Source organism: Cetorhinus maximus, chromosome 2 (genome assembly GCF_964194155.1).
Source record: "Cetorhinus maximus chromosome 2, sCetMax3.hap1.1, whole genome shotgun sequence".
Taxonomy (NCBI): domain Eukaryota; kingdom Metazoa; phylum Chordata; class Chondrichthyes; order Lamniformes; family Cetorhinidae; genus Cetorhinus; species Cetorhinus maximus.
This window is the reverse complement of record NC_135880.1, coordinates 103,037,549-103,057,883: the sequence shown is the minus strand read 5'-3', so window position 1 is coordinate 103,057,883 and position 20,335 is coordinate 103,037,549. Positions and strand designations below refer to the sequence as shown.

At 41.2% G+C, this 20,335-nt stretch overlaps 1 protein-coding gene across 4 annotated transcripts in view; it reads left to right on the top strand.

The window, feature by feature from the left end:
- The window catches only part of LOC144696357 (transducin-like enhancer protein 1), a 133,588-nt gene that overhangs the window by 73,152 nt on the left and 40,101 nt on the right, over positions 1 to 20,335 (top strand). For all 4 annotated transcript variants that reach the window (XM_078567579.1, XM_078567586.1, XM_078567576.1 and 1 more), the window contains exon 9: positions 19,443 to 19,562. In XM_078567579.1, coding sequence (XP_078423705.1) covers positions 19,443 to 19,562 — 120 coding nt within the window. The remainder of the gene's footprint in view (positions 1 to 19,442; positions 19,563 to 20,335) is intronic.

The following is a 20,335-nucleotide window of genomic DNA, read 5'->3' as shown; positions in this document are numbered from 1 at the left end:
GTAGTCCTATGTTGTAGCTTCACCGGGTTGGTACCTTATTTTTGGGAATGCCTGATGCTGCTCCTGGCATACTGTCCTGCAATCTTCAATGAACCAGGCTTGATGGTAATGGTAGAGTGGGGGACATGCCAGGCCATGAGTTTACAGACTGTGGTTGAGTACAATTCTGCTGCTGCTAATGGCCCACAGCACCTCATGGTTACCCAGTTTTGAGCTGCTAGATCTGTTTTCAGTCTATCCCATTTAGCACGGTGGTCGTGCCACACAACATGATGGATGGTATCCTCAGTTTGAAAGTGGGACTTCGTCTCCAGAAGGACTGAGCAGTGGTCACTCCAACCAATACTCTCATGGACAGATTTATTTGCAATGTTTAGATTGGTGAGGGCGAGGCCAAATAGGTTTTTCTCGCTTGTTGATTTCCTCATTACCTGTTGCAAGCCCAATCTGACAGATATGTCTTTTAGGACTTGGGCAGCTTGGTCAATAGTGGTGCTACCAAGCCACTCTTGGTGATGGATGTTGAAGACCCCACCCAGAGTGCATTCTGTGCCATTTTCATCCTCGGTACTTCTTTAAAGTGCTGTTTGATATGGAGAAGTACTGATTCACCAGCTGAGGAGGTCAGCAGGTGGTAATCAGCAGAGAGTTCTCTTGTCCTTGTTTGACCTGATGTTTGAGACTTCATGAGGTCGGCAGTCAACTTTGAGGACTCCCAGGGCAACCTCTTCCCGAATGCATACTATTGTGCTACCTCCTCTGGTGATGGAGGTGGATGGAACACAGACTGTAAGGTATGAATCTGTGAAAATGACTATGTCAGGTTGTTGCTTGACTGGCCTGTAGGACAGTTCTCCCTCTTTTTGGCACAAGCCCCTAAATGTTAGTAAGGAGGACTTTGCAAGGTTGGTTGAGGGTTTATAGAGTTGCTTGTGCTATACCATTTCCAGTGCCTTAGTCGACGCGAGGTGGTCCATCTGGTTTTATTCCTTTTTGACTTTTCCGTACATTCAAGTGGTTTGCTAGGCCATTTGGGGGCAGTTAAGAGTCAACCACATTGTTTGGGTCTGGAGTCGCATGTAGGCTAGAGAGGTAAGGACGACAGGTATCCTTCTCTAAGGGGCATTAGTGAACAAGATGTGTTTTTATATAGTTTCATGGTCACCTTTACTGGGACTAGCTTTTAGTTCCAGATTTATTTATTAAATTTAAAGTTCACCAGCTGCTGTGGTGGGATTTGAACCGGTGTCCCCAGAGCATTGGCCTGGACCTCTGGATTACTACGCCAGTAAAATTCCCACAAAACCGCCATCCCCATAACAGTGTAGTTCATTTAACTGTCTATGGGCACTGACCAAGAGTTTAAAGCAGAGAATTTCACATTCTGATCACTTTCTAATAAATTTAATTCTTTTATTGATTATCTTAAATTATAATTGCCAGTGAAAGCCAATGTCTATTGTAGGAAACAGTATAAGTGGATTCAAGAAATCATTAGATGCTTTTTTGGTTCAAAGACAAAACTGAGGTTTGCAGTGAGAAATTGGATAGGCACCTGTATAAGAAGGATGAGTTTCTTTAGACACATGAGCCTTTTCCTTCTGAAGATTTTGTATTTTTATGCTAGCTTTTATTTCTTATCCCTAAATTTCCACTACTCTTGATTAGAGCAATGGGCATTTATGTGTACTGTTTCAAAGCCTCTTTCCTTCAAAAATGAATATTGCTGACTGGACTTAAGGTTTTGATATTCTATCTTAATATACCCAAATTTCCTGTATCAATGGATGATGATTCTAAGCATTTTTCTATTTTATCAGCCTTGCAAGGAACCTTGTCTCCCTTCATTTCCCCTCCAGATTCCCTTTTTTTCATAGATTGGATGGTCTTTAGAAGATAATCAAATCTGCTTTATACATTACTAATACTGACTTGCTCAACCAGATGGATGCATATGGGATGAGGTGGTCGGTTGTATGGCAGACAGTTGTAAGAAATGAGTTTGGGTAGAGGTCATCGATTTTAAACTCTGGACAAGAGTAGTTGTGAGCCTGGGGTTTTAGATTGTGTAAGTAGTGGAACTGGGTGTTGGGTTTATATGTTTGCTTTATTTTTTTTTTAACCCTTTTTGCAACTCAAACCATTTAGGCCCAGGAGGAACGAAGGTTGTTGCAAATTGTTTTGCACTGAATAGAAGCCCAGTAGCCAAGGCATCCTTGGCAGTGTCTGTAGTTAAGGTTACAGTTGCTTTAGACACCTATGCCTCTGTTTTGCTATGTACATTTGAATTCAGCAGATGACAAATGAATGACCAACAATTCATCACCCTACCCATTGAAGCTACCAAGCAGGAGTAAAAAAACTATGGTATTTGCTCAAGTTGTTGGATTCCTGCAGGTCCGTAGCAATGTAAACCATATCTGGGAACTAACAATGTTCCACAATAGGAAGTTCCATTGCTTAAATTCCAACTCATGATTCACTGCCTAAGGCCACAGGTAATACATAAGAACGTATGAAATAGGAGCAGAAATAGACAATTCAGCTCTTTGAGCCTGCTTCACTATTAGTATCATGGCTGAACCGCTACATCAACTTCATCTTCCTGCACTATAACCATATCTCTTGATTCCCTTAGTTTCCAAAAGATCTATCCATTTGTCTTGAATATATGGCTCTCTCGGGTAGAGAATTCCAAAGATTCACAACCCTTTGGAGAGATTTCTCCTCAGCTCCAACCTAACTAGCCAAGATCTTATTCTGATTCTGTGATCATGTGTCCTAGACTCCTAGCTAGGGGAAACATCATCCCAGTATCTATCTTGCCAAGTTCCTTAAGAATTTTAGAGAGAATTACAAGAATTTTGTTTCAATTAGATCACCTCTTTTTCTTCAAAGCTCGAGAAAATATAGGCTTAGCCTGTTCCATCTCTCCTCATAGGACAATCCCTCATCCCAGGATTCAGTCAGGTGTATCTCTGTTGCACTCCCTCTTAGGCAAGTATATTTTTAAGTAAGAAGACCAACACAGTAATCTGAGTTTGGTTTATTTATTGCAAAGGGGATTGAGTATAGACGTCAGGAAGTCTTGCTAAAATCATACAAGTCTTTGGTGAGACCACACATGGAGAACTGTGCATAGCTTTGGTCTCCTTGACTAAGGAAGGATATACTTGCCTGGGAGGAGGGGGGGGGGCAAAGGTTTGCCTAGATTGATTCATCATGGACAACCCTCTCGTCAGAGAAGAGGTTGAGTAGATTGGACCTGTACACTCTGGAGTTTAGGAGGATGAGAGGTTATTCTTTGAAACACACAAGACTCTTAGAGGGCTTGACAGGTAAATGCCGAGAGGTTGTTTCTGCTGCCTGAGTTGATTGTTTAAGCCTGAGCTAAGAAGAAATTTCCTCACTCTGAATTGTGAATCTTCAAGCATCCACAGCCTTCTAGGGTGTAAACTCCATTGGTTGAGTATGTTCAAGGCTGAAAGATTTTGGACTCTAGGGGAATCTTATTGAATGATAAGCAGGTGCAAGGAGCCATATAGACTACTGCTCCTTGTTCTACTGTCCTTCTGTCTCATATAGTTGAAGTAAGACTTCTTTACTCTTGTACTCAAACCCTTTGTCTTGGAAGTGACCATGCGCCTTATCTTCTGTCAGTCCTCAGCAAACTGCTCCACAGGTGGCAGGCTGGCTTGTGGGGACAAATGGTGTGCTCTTATTTCCTGGCTCATGAATTCTGTAAGGAACCCAGGCACAGACATTATTTAACGATAACCATGTGAGAACAGAACTTTAATCGAGTGGATAATTACTCTTAAAGCACAGGTTCTGCTGTCTGCATGGCTCTGGAGACACACTTGAATACATTCCAGAGTAATGCATATGGCATAAGAACATAAGAAAAAGGAGCAGGAGTAGACCACATGGCCCATGCTGCTCCACCATTCAATACAATCATGGCTGACCTTGGGCTTCAGCTCCATGACTTCATAAGCATTGGAACTAGCCTGGGAAAAAGGACTGGCGAAGAAACGTCAAGAAGGGAATGAGAAAGTGGTGGATGTAGAGGGAGCACAATGTCCAGCAGTACTGCCAGCTATAGAGTTACAAAGCAGTAACTTATTAAAGAAACCTTCTCCTGCAATACACCAATAGTCCCTTTTCCTATCCCAGTCCTTATGACCTTCATCTAAATGCCCTCAAACAGTACAACTTCATAGTTGATGATGTTACTTTCTATCTCTATTAAAGCTGACAGCAATCCAAGAAAGTTTACTACTGCAACACACATCATCACTGTCAAATTCCCTAACTGATTATAGGGAAATACAAAAAAACCTTATTGAAGGTGAAAGACCACGTCCACCGTGGATACTTGAAATTTTCCATTACAAGCAATTCTGCCTGTTGAGAGTCTAGCTGCTGACTGTAGTCCCCTGGTATAGGCTAGGGCAGTGTGGCACACCTAGATGACTAGCAGTAATGATGTTGGAAAGCTGATAGGGGAAGAATCAAGCATACTGGCCTCATTAAAGAGGACAATATTCCATACTCTCCATAAGAACACAAGAGCAGGAGTAGACCATATGGCACTTCGATCCTGCTCTGCCATTCAGTATGATCATGGCTGATCTTGGGCTTCAACTTAATTTCCCTGCCCGCTCCCCATATCCCTTGATTCCCTGAGACACCAAAAGTCTGTCTATCCCAGCCTTAAATGTATTCAACAATGGAACATCCACAACCCAAGTGAATAACTTCATGTTTTCCTGCATTGTAATTCATCTTGTTGCCCACTCACTTAACCTATCTATATCTCTTTGTAGCCTCTCTGTGTCCTCCCCACAGCTTACCTTCCCACCCAGTTTGGTATCATCAACAAAATTAGATACATTACTCTCTATCTCTTCATCTAGTCATTAATATAGATTGTAAATAGCAGAGGCCCCAGCACTCAATCTTGTGGTACTTCATGATTCACTACCTGCCAACTTGGAAAAAGTCCCGTTTATGCCCACCCTCTGCTTCCTATCTGTTAACCAATCCTCTATCCATGCTAATTTATTATCTCCAACTCATTAACACTTTTGGAAATCCAGGTGTACTACATCTACTGGTTCTCCTTTACCTACCTTACTAGTTATATTCCCAAAAAACTCCAATAAATTTGTTAAACAAGATTTCCCTTTAGTAAAACCATGTTAACTTGTTCTGTTCATGATCTGCTTTGCTAAATGCATTGTTAACACTTCCTTAATAATAGATTCCAGCATTTTCCCAACAATTGATGTTAGGCTAATTGGCCTGTAATTCTTTGTTTTCTCTCTCCCTCCTTTCTTGAAAAGCAGAGTAACATTTGCCAACTTCCAATCTGGTGGGACCATTCCCCCGAGTGAATTCTGGAAAATCACAGCCAGCGCATTTACTATCTCTGTTGCTTTCTCCTTTAGAACCCTAGGCTATAGACCATCAGGCCCCGGGGATTTGTCACATTTTAGTCCCTTGAGTTTCTCCAGTACATTTCCTCTGTTGATATTAATTCCCCTCATTTCCTTACTCTTTTTAGCCCCTAGTTTACTATCTATTTCTGAAATGAAACTTGTGTCTTCTACTTGAAGACAGACACAAAATATTTGTTCAATACCTCTGCCATTTCCTTTACTTTATTTCCTTCATTTATTTTACTTCTATTCCCTGCAATGACTTTATTCATTGACATACAATTTTTGTTAAACTCTGTCACTTCCTGTCCCATTCTGCACGTCTTTACTTACATTGCCATACTCCTCTGATGTCTCAACCTTCCTCTTTAGATTTCAAAATCTCCCTTCACCTGAATTCTCTCTTCCCCACCACCCCTTCTGTTAGTTTAAAACCCTGTCCTCAGCCCTAATTATGAGATTGGCCAGGGCACTGGCCCCAGCCCGGTTCAAGTGCAGCTCATCCCAACGGAATAGCTCGCTCTTCCTGGATTACTGATGCCAGTGCCCCATGAATCGAAACCCCTTCCATCCCACCACTCTTTGAGCCATGTCTTTACCTCTGTAATCTGCTTGATCCTATGCCAATTGGTGTGGCTCAGGTAACAATCCAGAGATTATTACCTTTGACATTCTGTGTTTTAATTTGGACCTTGACTCCTCAAGTTCTCTTGGGTAGAACCAAGCATTCTGTTCTGCTATGTTGTTGGTTTCCACGTGGACCACGACAACTGGATCCTCCCCCTCCTGCTTCAAGTTTCTCTCCAGCCATGAGGAGATGTGCTTAACCCTGGCACCAGGCAGGCAACAGAACCTTTGGAGCTCCTGGTAGCAGCTGCAGAGAACAGGATCTATCCTCCTGACTATCCTGTCTCCTATCACTACTAATTTCCTCTTTGCTCCCCCCACTTGAATGGCATCCTTCATCATGGTGCCATGGTCAGTCCGCTCATTCACCTTGCAGTCCTTCTTCTCATCCATAAAGGTAGCAAGCACCTCGTACCTGTTGGACAAAGTCAGGGGCTGAGATTCCTTCATCACTACCTGCTGGATCCCCTTACCTGCCTGGCATGCCATCACACCCTTCTGTCCCTGACCAGTGACCAACTCTAAAGATTTGCCTAGCCCAAGGGGTGTGATTGCCTCCTGGTACAAAGTGCCCAGGTAACTTTTCCCCCTTCCTGATGCATTGCAGTGTCTGCAGCTTGGCCTCCAGCTCAATGACTCTGAGCCAAACTCCTCAAGCTGCTGACACTTACTCCAGATGTGTTTGCCTTGGATCACCCTGGTGCCCGCAGTTACAGCAGAACACCTACCCTGCCATCTTTATTATGTGTTAATTAATTTATTACTTTTAAAATTAATTTTAATTAATAAACACAAAACTTAGTGGGAATGTAAATTGTGAGGAGGATGCAAAGAACCTTCAAGGAGATTTACACACAGATTTAAGTGAGTGGGCAAGGACATGGCAGATGGAATAAAATGTGGAAACATGTGAAGTTATCTATAATGTGGAAAAATGTGAAGTTATCCACTTTGGTAGGGAAAAACAAATGCAGAGTATTTCTTAAATAGGGAGAGATTGAGAAATGTTGATGTCCAAAGAAACCTGCATGTTCTTGTTCATAAGTCACTGAAAGCTAGCATGCAGGTGCAACAAGCAATCAGGAAGGCTAATGTTATGTTAGCCTTTATTGCAAGGGGATTTGAGAACAGGAATAAGGAAGACTTGCTATAATTTATAGTCTTGGTGTGACCACACCTGAAGTATTGTGTGCAGTTTTGGTCTCCGTATCCAAGGAAGGATATACGGACCATAGAGGGAGTGCAATGAAGGTTCAACAGATTAATCCTGGAGATTGCATGATTGTCCTTTGAGGAGACTGGGCCTGTATTCTCTAGAGTTTAGAAGAATGAGAGATGACCTCATTGAAGCGTACAAAATTCTTACAGGGCTTGACAGGGTAGATGCTGGAAGGATGTTTCCGCTGGCTGGGGGGGTCTAGAACCAAGGGGGACAGCCTCAGAATAAGAGGTAGGCCAATTAGGACTGAGATGAGGAGGAATTTCTTCAGTTAGATTGTGGTGAATCTTTGGAATTCTCTGCTCCAGAGCGTTGTGGAGGTTCAGCCATATGTTCAAAGCAAAGAGATACCACTGACATGAAGGGATATGGGGTTAGTGTGGGAAGATGACATTGAGGTAGAAGATCAGCCATGATCTAACTAAAGGGCGGAGCAAGCTTGAGGGGCCGAATGGCCTATTCCTGCTCCTATGTTCCTAAACTCTACTACCACCAATAAGCTTTACTACTGCTATTACAAAACCTTACTACTAATAAAACCTTACAGTTACCAATAATTTGTACCAGTTCTTAAAATTTAAACAAGCAAAATACTCATCAACCAATCACCTACCTGGCTCCCTGTGACGTCACACTTGATGTTCTCCAAATGCAAACAGTCCACAGAATGAGCCCCACCACCAGCAGCATGCGTCCACTCTGTCTTGCTCTGCTCTTGCGCTCTTTTAAGCCCCCAGGTCTTTTCTTGCTTCCTTTTGCGCTCTTTTAAGCCTCTGGGTCTGCTCTCAGTCTTGCCCCACCTTGTGCTCTTTGAAGCCTCCAGGTCAACTCTTCCATGGAACCAGTGTCACTCTCACAGAGCTGTGTCTCAGAATTCCCACTGCTTCTCAAAAATGAATGCAGGAGTGATCTGGCAGTTTGGAAATCTCTGTCCATGGTCTCCATGTTTTGCAAGATCACGGAAATGCTGGACCCAGAGTCAAGATGATTACAGCCTGAGTTGCCAAAAATGATGTCAGCAGAAGTTCAGTCTTTGTTGGCCCCACTGCAGTGTTCATAGAGCAGGCCACTTCTTCCACAGTTGACTAAATGATCTCGATGCCATGGAAAACAACACAATGTAAGTTGGACTTGGACTCTGATATGCTCTTGGACATGGTGCAAGCTTGCTAGCAGGAAGACAAATGCACTTAAAAGGTCTCTGTATATGGCTATCAGCCTTTTTATTTAGGCTAGTCCCTGGAAATCTTCATTTGTTCTTTTTAGAATAAGGTTAGGGTATGTACTGTCCCTCCAATGAGTTGCTTCCTGGGTCATCCTTTTCCCTTGTCTTGCTGCTGGGCACGTGATGAATCTCCCAGTGCAGATCTTTCTGTTTAACCCTTTAGAGTACCTAGGGTGATAGTGTCTGAACTGGTGCTTGTGAAGTTATAGTTGAGTGACATTTCATCTTAAAGGGACTTACCTGTCCCTTCTCCTCTTCATTTTCAAATGGTGGAACTGAAAGGAAAAAGGGCTACCACTAACTTCCCATTAACCATTGATCAGAAACTTGACATGTCATATAAATAATGATTCTATGGTGCATCACTCACCTCCTGACTCCCCAAATTCTGTCCACCATCAACAAAGCACAAGTCAGGACTGTGATAGAATGCTATCCACTTGCCTGGATGAGTGCAGCTCCAACAACACTCAAAGCTCGATAACATCACAAGAAAAAGTAGTCTGCTTGATCGACATCCCACCCACCAACTTAAACATTTACTCCCTCTACTGCTAGCACACTGTGATAGCACTGTGCACCATCTACAAGATACGCTGCAGCAACTCGCGAAGGTCCCTTTGATAGCGCCTTCCAAACCCGTGACCTCTACCACTTAGTAGGACAGGGGCAGCAGGCACATGGGAACACCAGCAACTGCAAGTTCCACTCCAAGCTGCACCTAATCCTGACTCAGAAATATATTGTCATCCCGTCACTGTTGCTGGGTAAAAATCCTGAACTCCCTTCCTAACAGCACTGTGGGTACCTACACCATCTGGACTACAGTGGCTCTAGAAGGCAGCTCATCATCACTTGCACAAGAGCAATCAGGGATGGACAATAAATGTTGGCCTTGCCAGCGATGCTCACATCCCATGAATGAATAAAAATAATGGCAAGGGTACACAGAGAGATAAGTGGCTGCTAAAAGCAGCAGTATTTTATCATACATAGTGATGGAGAATGAGATTTGAGTGAAGTGGGAAAGATGATTAGATAATCAAAAATGTATGCTCCAGTCCTCCAGGAGCTTTGCTCCTGACATGCCCAATGACCATGATACCCATCAAACTGCTTTTGGAAAAATGATGTGGATAAACACTCACCCTCCTCCTATGCTTGCCTGCTCCTTTTCCTGGGATTTGGGCTTGGCTGGCAAGCCAGTAGTTATTGCCCATTCCTAAGTGACCTTGAGAAGGCAAAGTCCAGTTTCTGTTGTGTAGGCAGTTTTTCCATGATTTTGACACAGCAATGATGAAGGAATACATTTCCAAGTCAGGATGATGTACGACTTGGGGCAACTTGCAAGTGGTGGTGTTCTCTGTGCCTTCTGCCCGTGTCCCCCTAGGTGATCGAGATGGTGGATCAAAGAAGCCTTGGCGAATTGCTGCAGTGCATCCTGTAGATGGTATACACTGTACCTATTGTGCACCCATGGTGGAGGGAGTGAATGGAGTGCCAGTCAAATGGACTGCTTTGTCCTGAATAGTGTCAAACTTCTTGGATGTTGTTACAGCTGTACCCTCCCAGGCAAGTGGATAGTATCCCATCACACTCCTGACTTATGGGGAAGAATTTGAACTAAGCGCTAAAGCAGGCGGGGTAAAGAACCTTTCACCCACTGGATGCAATGTCGGCTTTTCACACCGTATCACCCCAATCCTGTCTCATTAATCATGCATTCCTAGGAAACGTGTCATTTTAATGGCAGGTGGGCTTCATTTGTCCGCCACGCCATTACCTCGCTGCTTCCTCACGCCAGGTGCCATGTTTAAAGTGCAGCCGCGCACACATCTCTCAGTGCTTTCAGCCCAGGACTGCAGCACAAAAGACATGGCCCCGAAAGGCAAAAAGTCTGCAGCCGCTTGATTCAGTGTTGTGCCCTTGGAACGCCTTTTGGATGCTGTGGAGGCCCACCGTGATGTCCACTAGCCCCACTCTGGCCACAGGAGGTCCAGCAACTTCACCACTCTGGCTTGGTAGGCAATGACTGTGGTGATCAGTGCCAATGCTGCACAGAAGAGGTTGACCATCCAATGCAGATAGAGGATGAATGATCTCATCTGTGCCGCCAGGGTAAGGCAACCATCTCACCACTCTAAACTCACACATTGAAGCCTATCACACATTCACTGGCATCTCACTCACTGCCAGCTCAAGGGACATCACCACTCAATCTCTCTCACACACCCTCACATCTCCTCTGGAGACTGCCTCCTCAGCCCTCGCCATCTTGAGGCCATTTGCACAGATCAACTTGTGCCCCCACACACACCTTGGGATACCCCCCCTTTCCCCAGTGCAACCCTCACTCTACAGCGTCTTCCCTTGCCAGAAGCCACTGCTCCCCCTTCCCCAAGCAAGCCTTAGCTCTGCAGCTATTGAAAAGCTGACCCCGCCTTATGGCTGGTCTGGTAGGTAGCGGTCTGCCCGTGAGCTCCCCCTAAAAGTGATGTGGTGCTGTCTACGAAGTCTGGCGCTGATGACTGCGAGTGCTGACCAAAGCTTGGTAGGCACACAAACCTCAAAGTCCTGGGAGAAGTGTAGCTTGCCAGGTACACGTCGCTTTCATACAGTTGTGAAACACGTCTGCGTGATCTTGGATGATCCAGTGCACAACGTTGTGAAACCTATTTTTGGCCTTCTTGCCATATTGTCCGCTCATGCCGCCAAACATGCCCACAGCCAACGGGGACGGAAAATTCCGCCTATGGCCTTTAAGTTAGGGTCTTCAAGAAGATGAGACCTCTGACACTCTCTCGGTATTTATATGTCTGGTCCAGTTAAGTTTCTGGTCAGTAATGATGCTTAAAATTTTGATGGTGAAGGATTTGGAAATGTTAATGTAGTTGAATGTCAGAGGGAGGTGGTTAGGCTATCTTATTGGAGATGGCCATTGCCATCTTATGCCACAATAATTTTACTTTCCACTTAGCAATCTCAACCTGGATGCAGGCATGGACCGTTTTATTATTTGAAGTATTCTGACCACAAGAACTTGCCTAGCGATTTTCCTGCTGCTAAGTGGAACAAGGTATTCTTTTTCCCTTCAAACACCTACAATTATACCTTCAAGGCAGCATCCAAAAGCCAGGGGAAGAGGATAGCTTCTCTGCTTCCTGCCATTTTCTGAAATTTTGAATTCCAGGTACCTATAACCAAAATGTACTTCCTTTTTAATTGTGACAGGAACACTCTCCCACTTCCACCCCAATCCAATTATGCCAGCTGCCACTTAAAAGTGCATGTAGTACTGCTAGCTCACCCATTCCATTCAAATGAGACATAGGGTCTAATTTGGGGCCTTAATTGAGCCAGGTAATCAGTTGTGCACTTTGAGCATGCCAAACACTTGTCCCTGAAAAATGACCTAAAGCCATTTTACCCCAGTGCTTCTTGATGACATGAATCATTTTACTTCCCAGTGGATAGTCCATTGCATTTTCAAAAAATAATGGAACTTAGCTTAGGTTTTCTGCATATTGAAGGAAATTTAGTTTGCAGTGGATTGTGTTCTCTGTTGCTTTGTGCCTGTATGACAAATTACCCATGACATTTTACAGAAGCTACTTTTAAAAATTCTCTGACAAATTTTCACAGCTTCATACTTAATGTGGCCATGATCTGCCAGTGAAAACCCTTAGCTTGCTTTGTACTGTCCTAATTGCTCTCCTCATGTGTATCAAGATCATCTTTGAAAATTACATCCTTTTAACGCTTGAACATATTTTGTTCTTTCCCATATTATGTTTCTTTCATTAAGTTGCAGTTAGCCACACATGCATAAAGCGTATCATAATGAGTATGTAGGTGAATTAAAATGTCATAATTTGCACCAGGTGCAGCATAGAATTATCACATAATATTATTTGGAGCTTAATGACTATCTAATTGTTTAAATGTGCAGCACACCAAGTTATTTATCAACACTATGAGCTTATTCGTGCATTAACCACATTATGCTTGGGTTAGGCTAGTGAGGATAAATGAGTTGTCATGGGCTTCAGGTCTGTTTTTCAGACATGTTTCCTTTATTTCTTACAGCCTGGAAAGTATTGGTCCCAGGAGGATTGGTGTGGCAGCTGAGGAAACATATCTGAATAATAGGCATTATATTCACATTAGGGAGCCTGCCATCTTGCTTGTGATGCACGATTGGGTTTTCTTTTCAAAAGATGATTTGCGTTTGCCACTTGAGGTTTTTCTTTTGAATTCTGTTGGCAAGAGAGTCAGCTTGAGGGTCCAGATTAGCCATTATGTAGGCTTCAAACCACACAATTCACAATGACAGGAAGTAATGCTATGTTAAGCATTAAAATGCTTTTTAAGTAATAGTTGGAAAAATTGTGTTTAGTTTGCTTGGCTAATTTAGTAATGGGAACATTGAGTTACTTTTAAGGAATTGCATTATGTAAACTTTAAATGTTGTTTTGTTTCTGTTAATGTAACATGTATCGGTGCTTGGGGAAAAGTCTCCTGTCTGCATTGCACAGCAAATTATCTTGACACATTGCTAAATAATGGAATAATGAAGTAATCTTCATCCGTTCTTGTGCGTAAATGAACTTAAGTGATTTATAGTAGCTTGACGTCGCTTGTTCTCTAAATTGATTTTTTTTTTCAACATTGTAGAGCAGATAAAAGTCTTTATTTTCCCCCTTTTGCCTCCCTCTATCTGTCGGGTGGGATGGTTTAGGTCATTCCAGTGTTGGATCCTCTGCCGCATTGCTTCCAGATCAGCTAAGTCCCACTCTGATTTTTTTTACCTTGAGCTCATGGTAAAATACTGTGCAAAAAGTGCTTGGTGTATTTGCCCATAACATTCTTTAAAAAGAAAAGCTATATTTTATACCCAGTCATATTACAGAAGTAGCTCCATGATGTAACTGTGTTCTATTGTGGTGTATTCTTCCCTGTTTGTCCTGTGAGTAAGTTGCAGCAAAAAGCAGTCCCTTAGACGGTGCACATTTGTATGCAAGAGCTTGGAAAGAAGTTACAATAGCCAGAGCCAACATGATAGCCCAGTGCCATCTGCTACAGTTGGAGGCAAATTATGATATTTTAATTCACCTTCCTCAGATGGTTCCCTAACTCTGAGGCAAGATAAGCTTTTCAAGTAAATGAAGTATTAAATATTGAGTCAAAACTGAGATTGGAACTTTGGTGTGCAATGCCTTGTCATTTAGATTCTGAGATCACATAGATAAGAATAAAATATTTTGTTGTACAGTATAGGTTTTAAGCTTTGAAGAGAGGAATTTTGAGGCCATAATCATTAGTCTTCAAGAAAGCAAAAGAGAGAGAAAAAAAATAGAAAATTGAAACGCTGCACATTAGAATTTGCATATTCAATTCATTTGACACTTTAGATGGCATACATCAAGACTGAATTTTTGGAATCATTTTTGATATTTATACCTTGATAACTTTACATGGTCATGGACCATGACTAGGTAAGAGGTGAAAAGCAAAACCGATGCTAATTTTGATTTATTTACGTCAAACAAAGGGCCACCAGCTGAGAATGCTGGAACTAAATAATATCTGCCACAAGGCAATACAGGAAGAGTAGAATAAGAATCATAGAATTGTGCCTGGGATCAATTGCTGCTTGTAGCCATATGAAATATATGAAAAACCAGAGGGATTTACAAAGCCAGTTCTAGTTTGCTCATTCTAATTTACAGTAATGTGGAGTGCTTATCTAGTTACAGTTTACATAGGGACTGCTCCATTCCGCTTTGCCTTGGTTAGTGTTTGGCATTCAGTTAGATTATGTCTGATGCAATCTTTGTTGCATATTGGAAAAGTTAGCAAATTAACCTATTTATCAAGACCAGTATTGACTATGCTATTTATCGGGCATAATTTGCTGTCAAACTAACAGTGAGGTTATTGGTGCTCATCGTTATTTATGTGTAAATGGTACAGCCACTCAAGTGCATGGTTAAAATTCAGACGTCTAAAAGGTGCTGTCCCAGATGTACTGCTGCTACATTAGCTTCATGAAAATGGCATTTCGCTATCTGTCTCGCTATTGAAATGTATTGAATGGCGTGAGGTTGCTATTTTTGGATAGTGCATATGAACTAAAGGTACCAAAAAGTTAAATATGTCCATTCCAGTCTAAATACCCTTCTAAAGAAATGATAGGTTGGCAAGCAGTAATTAAAAATTTATCTGGCACTGAAAATTAACCATTACAAATGTGAAGTCCTATTCCTTCAGGTTTAATTGCTGTTGGAGATTTAAAAAATGTAAATTTTTATATTTAACTTCTTTACTTTTCCTTTTTGTCACTTTCACTACTCTCTCTTAATCCAATCTTTCTTTCTCTCTGTTTGTTTCTCTTTTTGTACCAGTTTTGACATTGAATTCACCCACTCCAATTTACCTGCTTCTTAGTCCTTGTGCTGTTCCTTTCACAACTCTCCAATCTGATTGGCTAAGGGATACACATTTTATTGCCCTCTTCACTCATGTCCCACATACCTAATTTCCTTCATTGTATCATTATTCATCTTGCGTTTTCAGCAACTGGCAACGTCAAAACTTTTAAAATCTATGCATACAACAGCTAACCTAATTAATGGCAAATACTATGAGATGCCCTGCTATAGCAAAATTATTGTCCAGTATTGATGCACTGATCCAGTCTCCAGAAGATATCTTATTTAAAAATGCAAGTATTGTGATAATTCACAGCAGTTTTTTCCTCCAGGTTGCAAGTATTTTACTCCAGGTTGCAAGATTTTTCCTCCAGGTTTTAGTTTAGCTATAACTGTATAGTTTGCTTCACTTTAGTTTCAAGTCAATCCTTCATTCTGGGAACTGTGTGGAAAAGTAGTATTAGTTACCATGTTAATTCGAGGCCTACATTTTAAATCAGCCCAAATTTATGGCATGAAAGTCTTGCTTTTCTTCTGACTTTGAGGTTGCTAATATTGTTTGGGAATTGGTTGAGAATGCCCCAGGGCATTCTCAGCTGAAAAATTGACCTAATTTATACCATTTGGTAATCTCTCAAAGCCCTGCTGTTCACTATTTATCACAACATCATAAACAGATATCCTGATAAAGTATTGTATGAATCTTGTAATATCTCACTTTATCAAAAAAAAACATTGAATTTGTACTCCTTTGCCTGTATTTGTCACTTGCAAGTTAACTAATGAAAATTTTGTATTTAGTGGCAAGCTTCAGCTCTTGGTCAAGGCCTCCATGAACTTGGGAAAATGGTTAGCGTGTTTTGCAAAGTGTGAGATTCAACTGGTGGTGTTGTATGCAGATCTGCTGAAGTGATCTCAATGCAAAAAAGTTTTATCTTCCTGTAAATGAGGAGAGAGAAAGCTGAACATGCACACAATTTTATTTCACGTTTGTTTTCCATGGGAGATTTTGTCAACCCAAACCAAAATGTCTACTGTTAGATGCAATTTTCATTTGGATAGCATTGCTGAACAATCCTGAGTGCGCTAATAGCTACACAAACAGCTAATTTAAGATAATCAGTTGAACATGTAAGGTGATTCAGTTACACCTGCTAGAAGCAATATACATTCTTGTACAGAAACCCAATTTCTGCAAGCAAAAGAAATATGTTCAAGCCTTGAATATTTTTGGAATTACCTGGAAGTATAAGGAACCTATTGTTCCCTGTTGCTTTCTCCATGGCAGTGCCTCGGCCAATCAGAGTCGGCTTGCAAAGCAATCAGCACCCTTTTCTCCTGTGGTATAAATGGTTGTGATTATTTAAAATTTGGCATTCTTGTGTTTATCCTGATGAGTGCACGATGAAAAGCTTTGACAACATGTCTCTCTTCTCAGCAATAAACAAGTTAAATACTTTGGTCAGGTTATTAACAATATAATATGAGGCCTGGATTTTATGAAGTGCTTTGCTCAATGACACTGAGCTATGTGATGATTTTGAAGTTATGCCTATTTGACATTGTGAATGGAATTAATGCCATTGGATCATTGCTTGGCCTACCCCAAAATACTCTGACCTAGCATGAAATGAGAAGATGTCTGGTCTTGAAGATTAAGTGTATGTTGCAGCCAAAACCTGCCACAGCTGCATGATTTTGATAGACTGCAGGGAATTTTATAAACTGGGCTTTAAATCTTGTTAATTCTAAGGTCAAAGTTGTTACATTAACAAAATAGGCCTAAGGCAGCCTTCATAAAGTACTAAGCTGCAATGTGCTGTAAAATGCCAGAGCACTTAATAAAGTTTTTATAGCCAAAAATGGTTCAAAGGTGAATTTGTGAGCTGCATCAAAAGCTCACTATAATTTTTGTGCCAGATGAATTATTTTGCTACTTTTTAAGGTTCAAAAACTAATACATTAGGAATGGATGGGGTAGATCATTTAATGGGGTAAAGATAATTGTAATGTGCACTTAGCCCACAGCACTTCCTCTTCCTTGCCCCTTGACATGTTCTATAGAATTTCTGTCATGGAGTTTCTTACCACAGGGCTGTTTCAGCTCCAGTTGGTAAATTATAAATGCTGGCCAAAGAACTTGCCAGCTCTCAACGGCATATTATTCTGCACTATATTTGCAGTATTGTCACAGTTGTTAATCTTTTAGTGAGCGTCATCAGGCTTCAGTGAGGGTGAATGTATTGGCAGTCAACATCTGCCAACCAAGTTAGATGCTGTCAACACAAAAACTGAACAAATCCTCCCTGTAATTTTTTTAATAAAAGCCTTGGAATGATTTCAAAGCAACAATCTAATCATTGGATTCAGCTGACAGTTCAAAACCACTGAAGCTTCAATCTTGTGGTTCAGGGCATCGTCTAAACCTCTCGATTAGATTAGCACAACGTAATTGCTCCTAGGCATCAATTATCCTCTGTATACTCCACTAAATGTATAAGGACTTGCATTTGCATTGTATAACTTCAAATGATTTGTTCTTTTGCTTGAGTGTTGAGGGGCGGGGGTGGTGCAGGAGGGCAATGGGAGTTGTTGAAGTTCATGACCAATATCATAGTCGTTGCCCAGTTAAATTTTAAATGAACAATAAGGAACACTGCCCACTGGAAATGAAATGAAGTGTTGTCAGGATTCCAGAAGGCTGTGCCTTTTGGCTGCAAACCAGTAGTAAAGGTTACATGGGAGGTTACACTGGATTAAATTTCATTTGGGTCTTGTACAATTTATGTGAGACCTCTGGCTGTTCTTTAGCTTGACTGACCGTCAATAAAAGACAGCTTAGTATTAGCCTTGGAGAAGCATTCGCTGAAGTAGGCAGAAGGTTTTTGAAGTTGACAGAATGAGGCTTGAGGTGTTGAGCAATCTTGTTGTTTCTTGTGCTTGTAACTCTATATCATCTTCAGCTGTGTTGGAAAATTGCAGTGGTAGCTTTATATGTTAAAAGAAAGCTTTTATTTCCTTTTGTGAGTCTGGTACTTAGGTAGCTTTATCGCACATGTCAATGAGAACCTTGTCCATTTAGCTAATGAGTGAAATATTTCTTTTACATTTACTGACTCAGTAAAATAGAGAAAAATAGGGAAAGAGCTCAATACATTCCAAACAATGTGACTGTCATGTGACTCCACATTATTCCCTTGTTTTAATTTCTCAGAACAAAAGCTATCTGAGCATTTAGGGTGTTCTTCACACATTTTATTCTACATTGTTCACGCCCTTTAACACATCACTGAACAAATTGCTCCCTTGGATATGCTAATCCAACCCAGTTCTTTAAATGGCTCATTGTTGCATGGAATGTAGATGAGAACTGAGCATGTTAAATTGTACCATGTAACCATTGAAATTGCTATGTGTAAATCAGCAGTTAGATATGAAATGCCTTTGGATATGCATTGTTTTAATTCAAGAAAGTACATACAAATGGAGATTAAAATTGTGCATTGGTCTTATTACGAACAGTCCTCTTTACCATCTTTCTGTATTCTCTAAACTGTCTTTAGATACTTCTTAATTGAGGCTGAATGGCCTACTTCTGCACCTGATGCTTATGTAGCTAAACTTGGCTCAATTTCTGGAGCTGACTAATAAACCCAGTTTTTTTGAGTCTGTGAGTCTACTACCAGGGTGAAAGAACTCAATTTAGTACAGGAGCGTAAACTGGAGTCAGCTCATGGATGGAAGGCTACAGAACTTTGAATTAATATCAGACCATTAAACAAGCAGCTATTACATTTTTTTGTAGGAATTAAATTTTTGCTGCATTTGTTATTGCATGTATCAATCTGAGAATCAGTTTATATTTTGCATGCGCACCAATCACACAGATTGGAGTTATATAGCCACTTAGACTTGGTTCTTCCAGTCCTGATGTCATTACATCATTATGTATGTTAATCCGCTGCCTTGCTGTACACCTGCAAATTGGAAGTCTGATTTGAAATCCCACTGCTGGGACTATCACTTCTACTTTAATTAGTCATCTGACTCTCAACTTGTACCGCCACGTTTGCATTATTATGAAGTGGAAAAGTGGCAATATGACTGCAGACTTAAATGAAAAATCCCCTAAATAGTTGGTGCTTGGCAAGGAGCTACTGTAAACAAGCTGTCAGACTTTATGGGCTAGGTAGTAAAATCTTAATTAATGAGCAATGTTAAATGCTTGTTACCCATGAGTATTTTGTCAGCAATGTATTCTGCAGGTTCAACATTTAAAATGTAGTCTTGAAGCTTCAGTGGGAGTGTGGGAATAAATATTTATTTTTAAACAAAAATCCTTCTTTACCTTCAATCGGTAAATTGCTAAGGGCACTGGATACTCTGCAAATATTGTATTTATAATATATTTGTGTTTGGTATCATAAGCATTCATAGGATTGTATGGGGAAATTGAAAGGAATGTTCTTTTGAAAGCAGCTGTTATGTCTTCACAGAGCAATTCCCTGTTGGTACCCGATGGTCTGCGAGGCACAGATAAGCGCAGGAATGGGCCTGATTATTCTAATGATGTGAAAAAGAGGAAGGTTGATGATAAGGACTCCATGAGCCACTATGTAAGTGCATGCAGTCTAGGCTTCAGAAACATGAAGGCTTGCCTTCAAGTGCAGAAACTAGCTATCTTCAGTACATCCACAAAGGTGAAAGCTCACTAATAGTTTACATAACATCCATAAATGAAATCAAAAATAAAAATAATATAAATGCTAAAAGTGAGAAATTTGCTCAGTTAGTTTATCTGTTAATTTCCTAGAATCCTATAATCATGTATCAATGGAGGAGACCATTCGGCCCAACATGGCTTCTGAAACAGCTATTGAATCAGACCCACTCCCTATCTCTTCCCCACAACCCTGCAAATATCACCTTTTCAAGTGTATTTCCAATTTTGTTTCAAAAGTGTCTATTGAATCTGCTTCAACCACCTTTTCAAGTAGTGTATTCCAGTCATAGCAACTCGCTGTGTTTTTTTTAAAAATTCTCCCTTGTCTGCCCTCTGGATTTTTTTGTCAGTTATCTCAATTACTTTGGTTACTGACCCTCATGGCAGTGGTAACAGCTTCTCCCCGTTCAAATATTTTTTGTTGTTGAGATGCTGAATGTGTATAGGATATGCACCTGGAATATAATACCTGATGAGCAAAAGCACGATTGTGCCTGCAGACCTTTTTGAGGGAGAAACTCAGAGGTAATTCTACAATTTGGGATGAGCATGGGGAGGAGGAGAGAAGAGTGCCGAAAGAATCAAGGGTAGAAGATACGCTGGCCTGACTGTTAACAAGAATGGGGATGGGGGCTAAGGGGAAGCACCCCTACTTCCCCTGGCTCA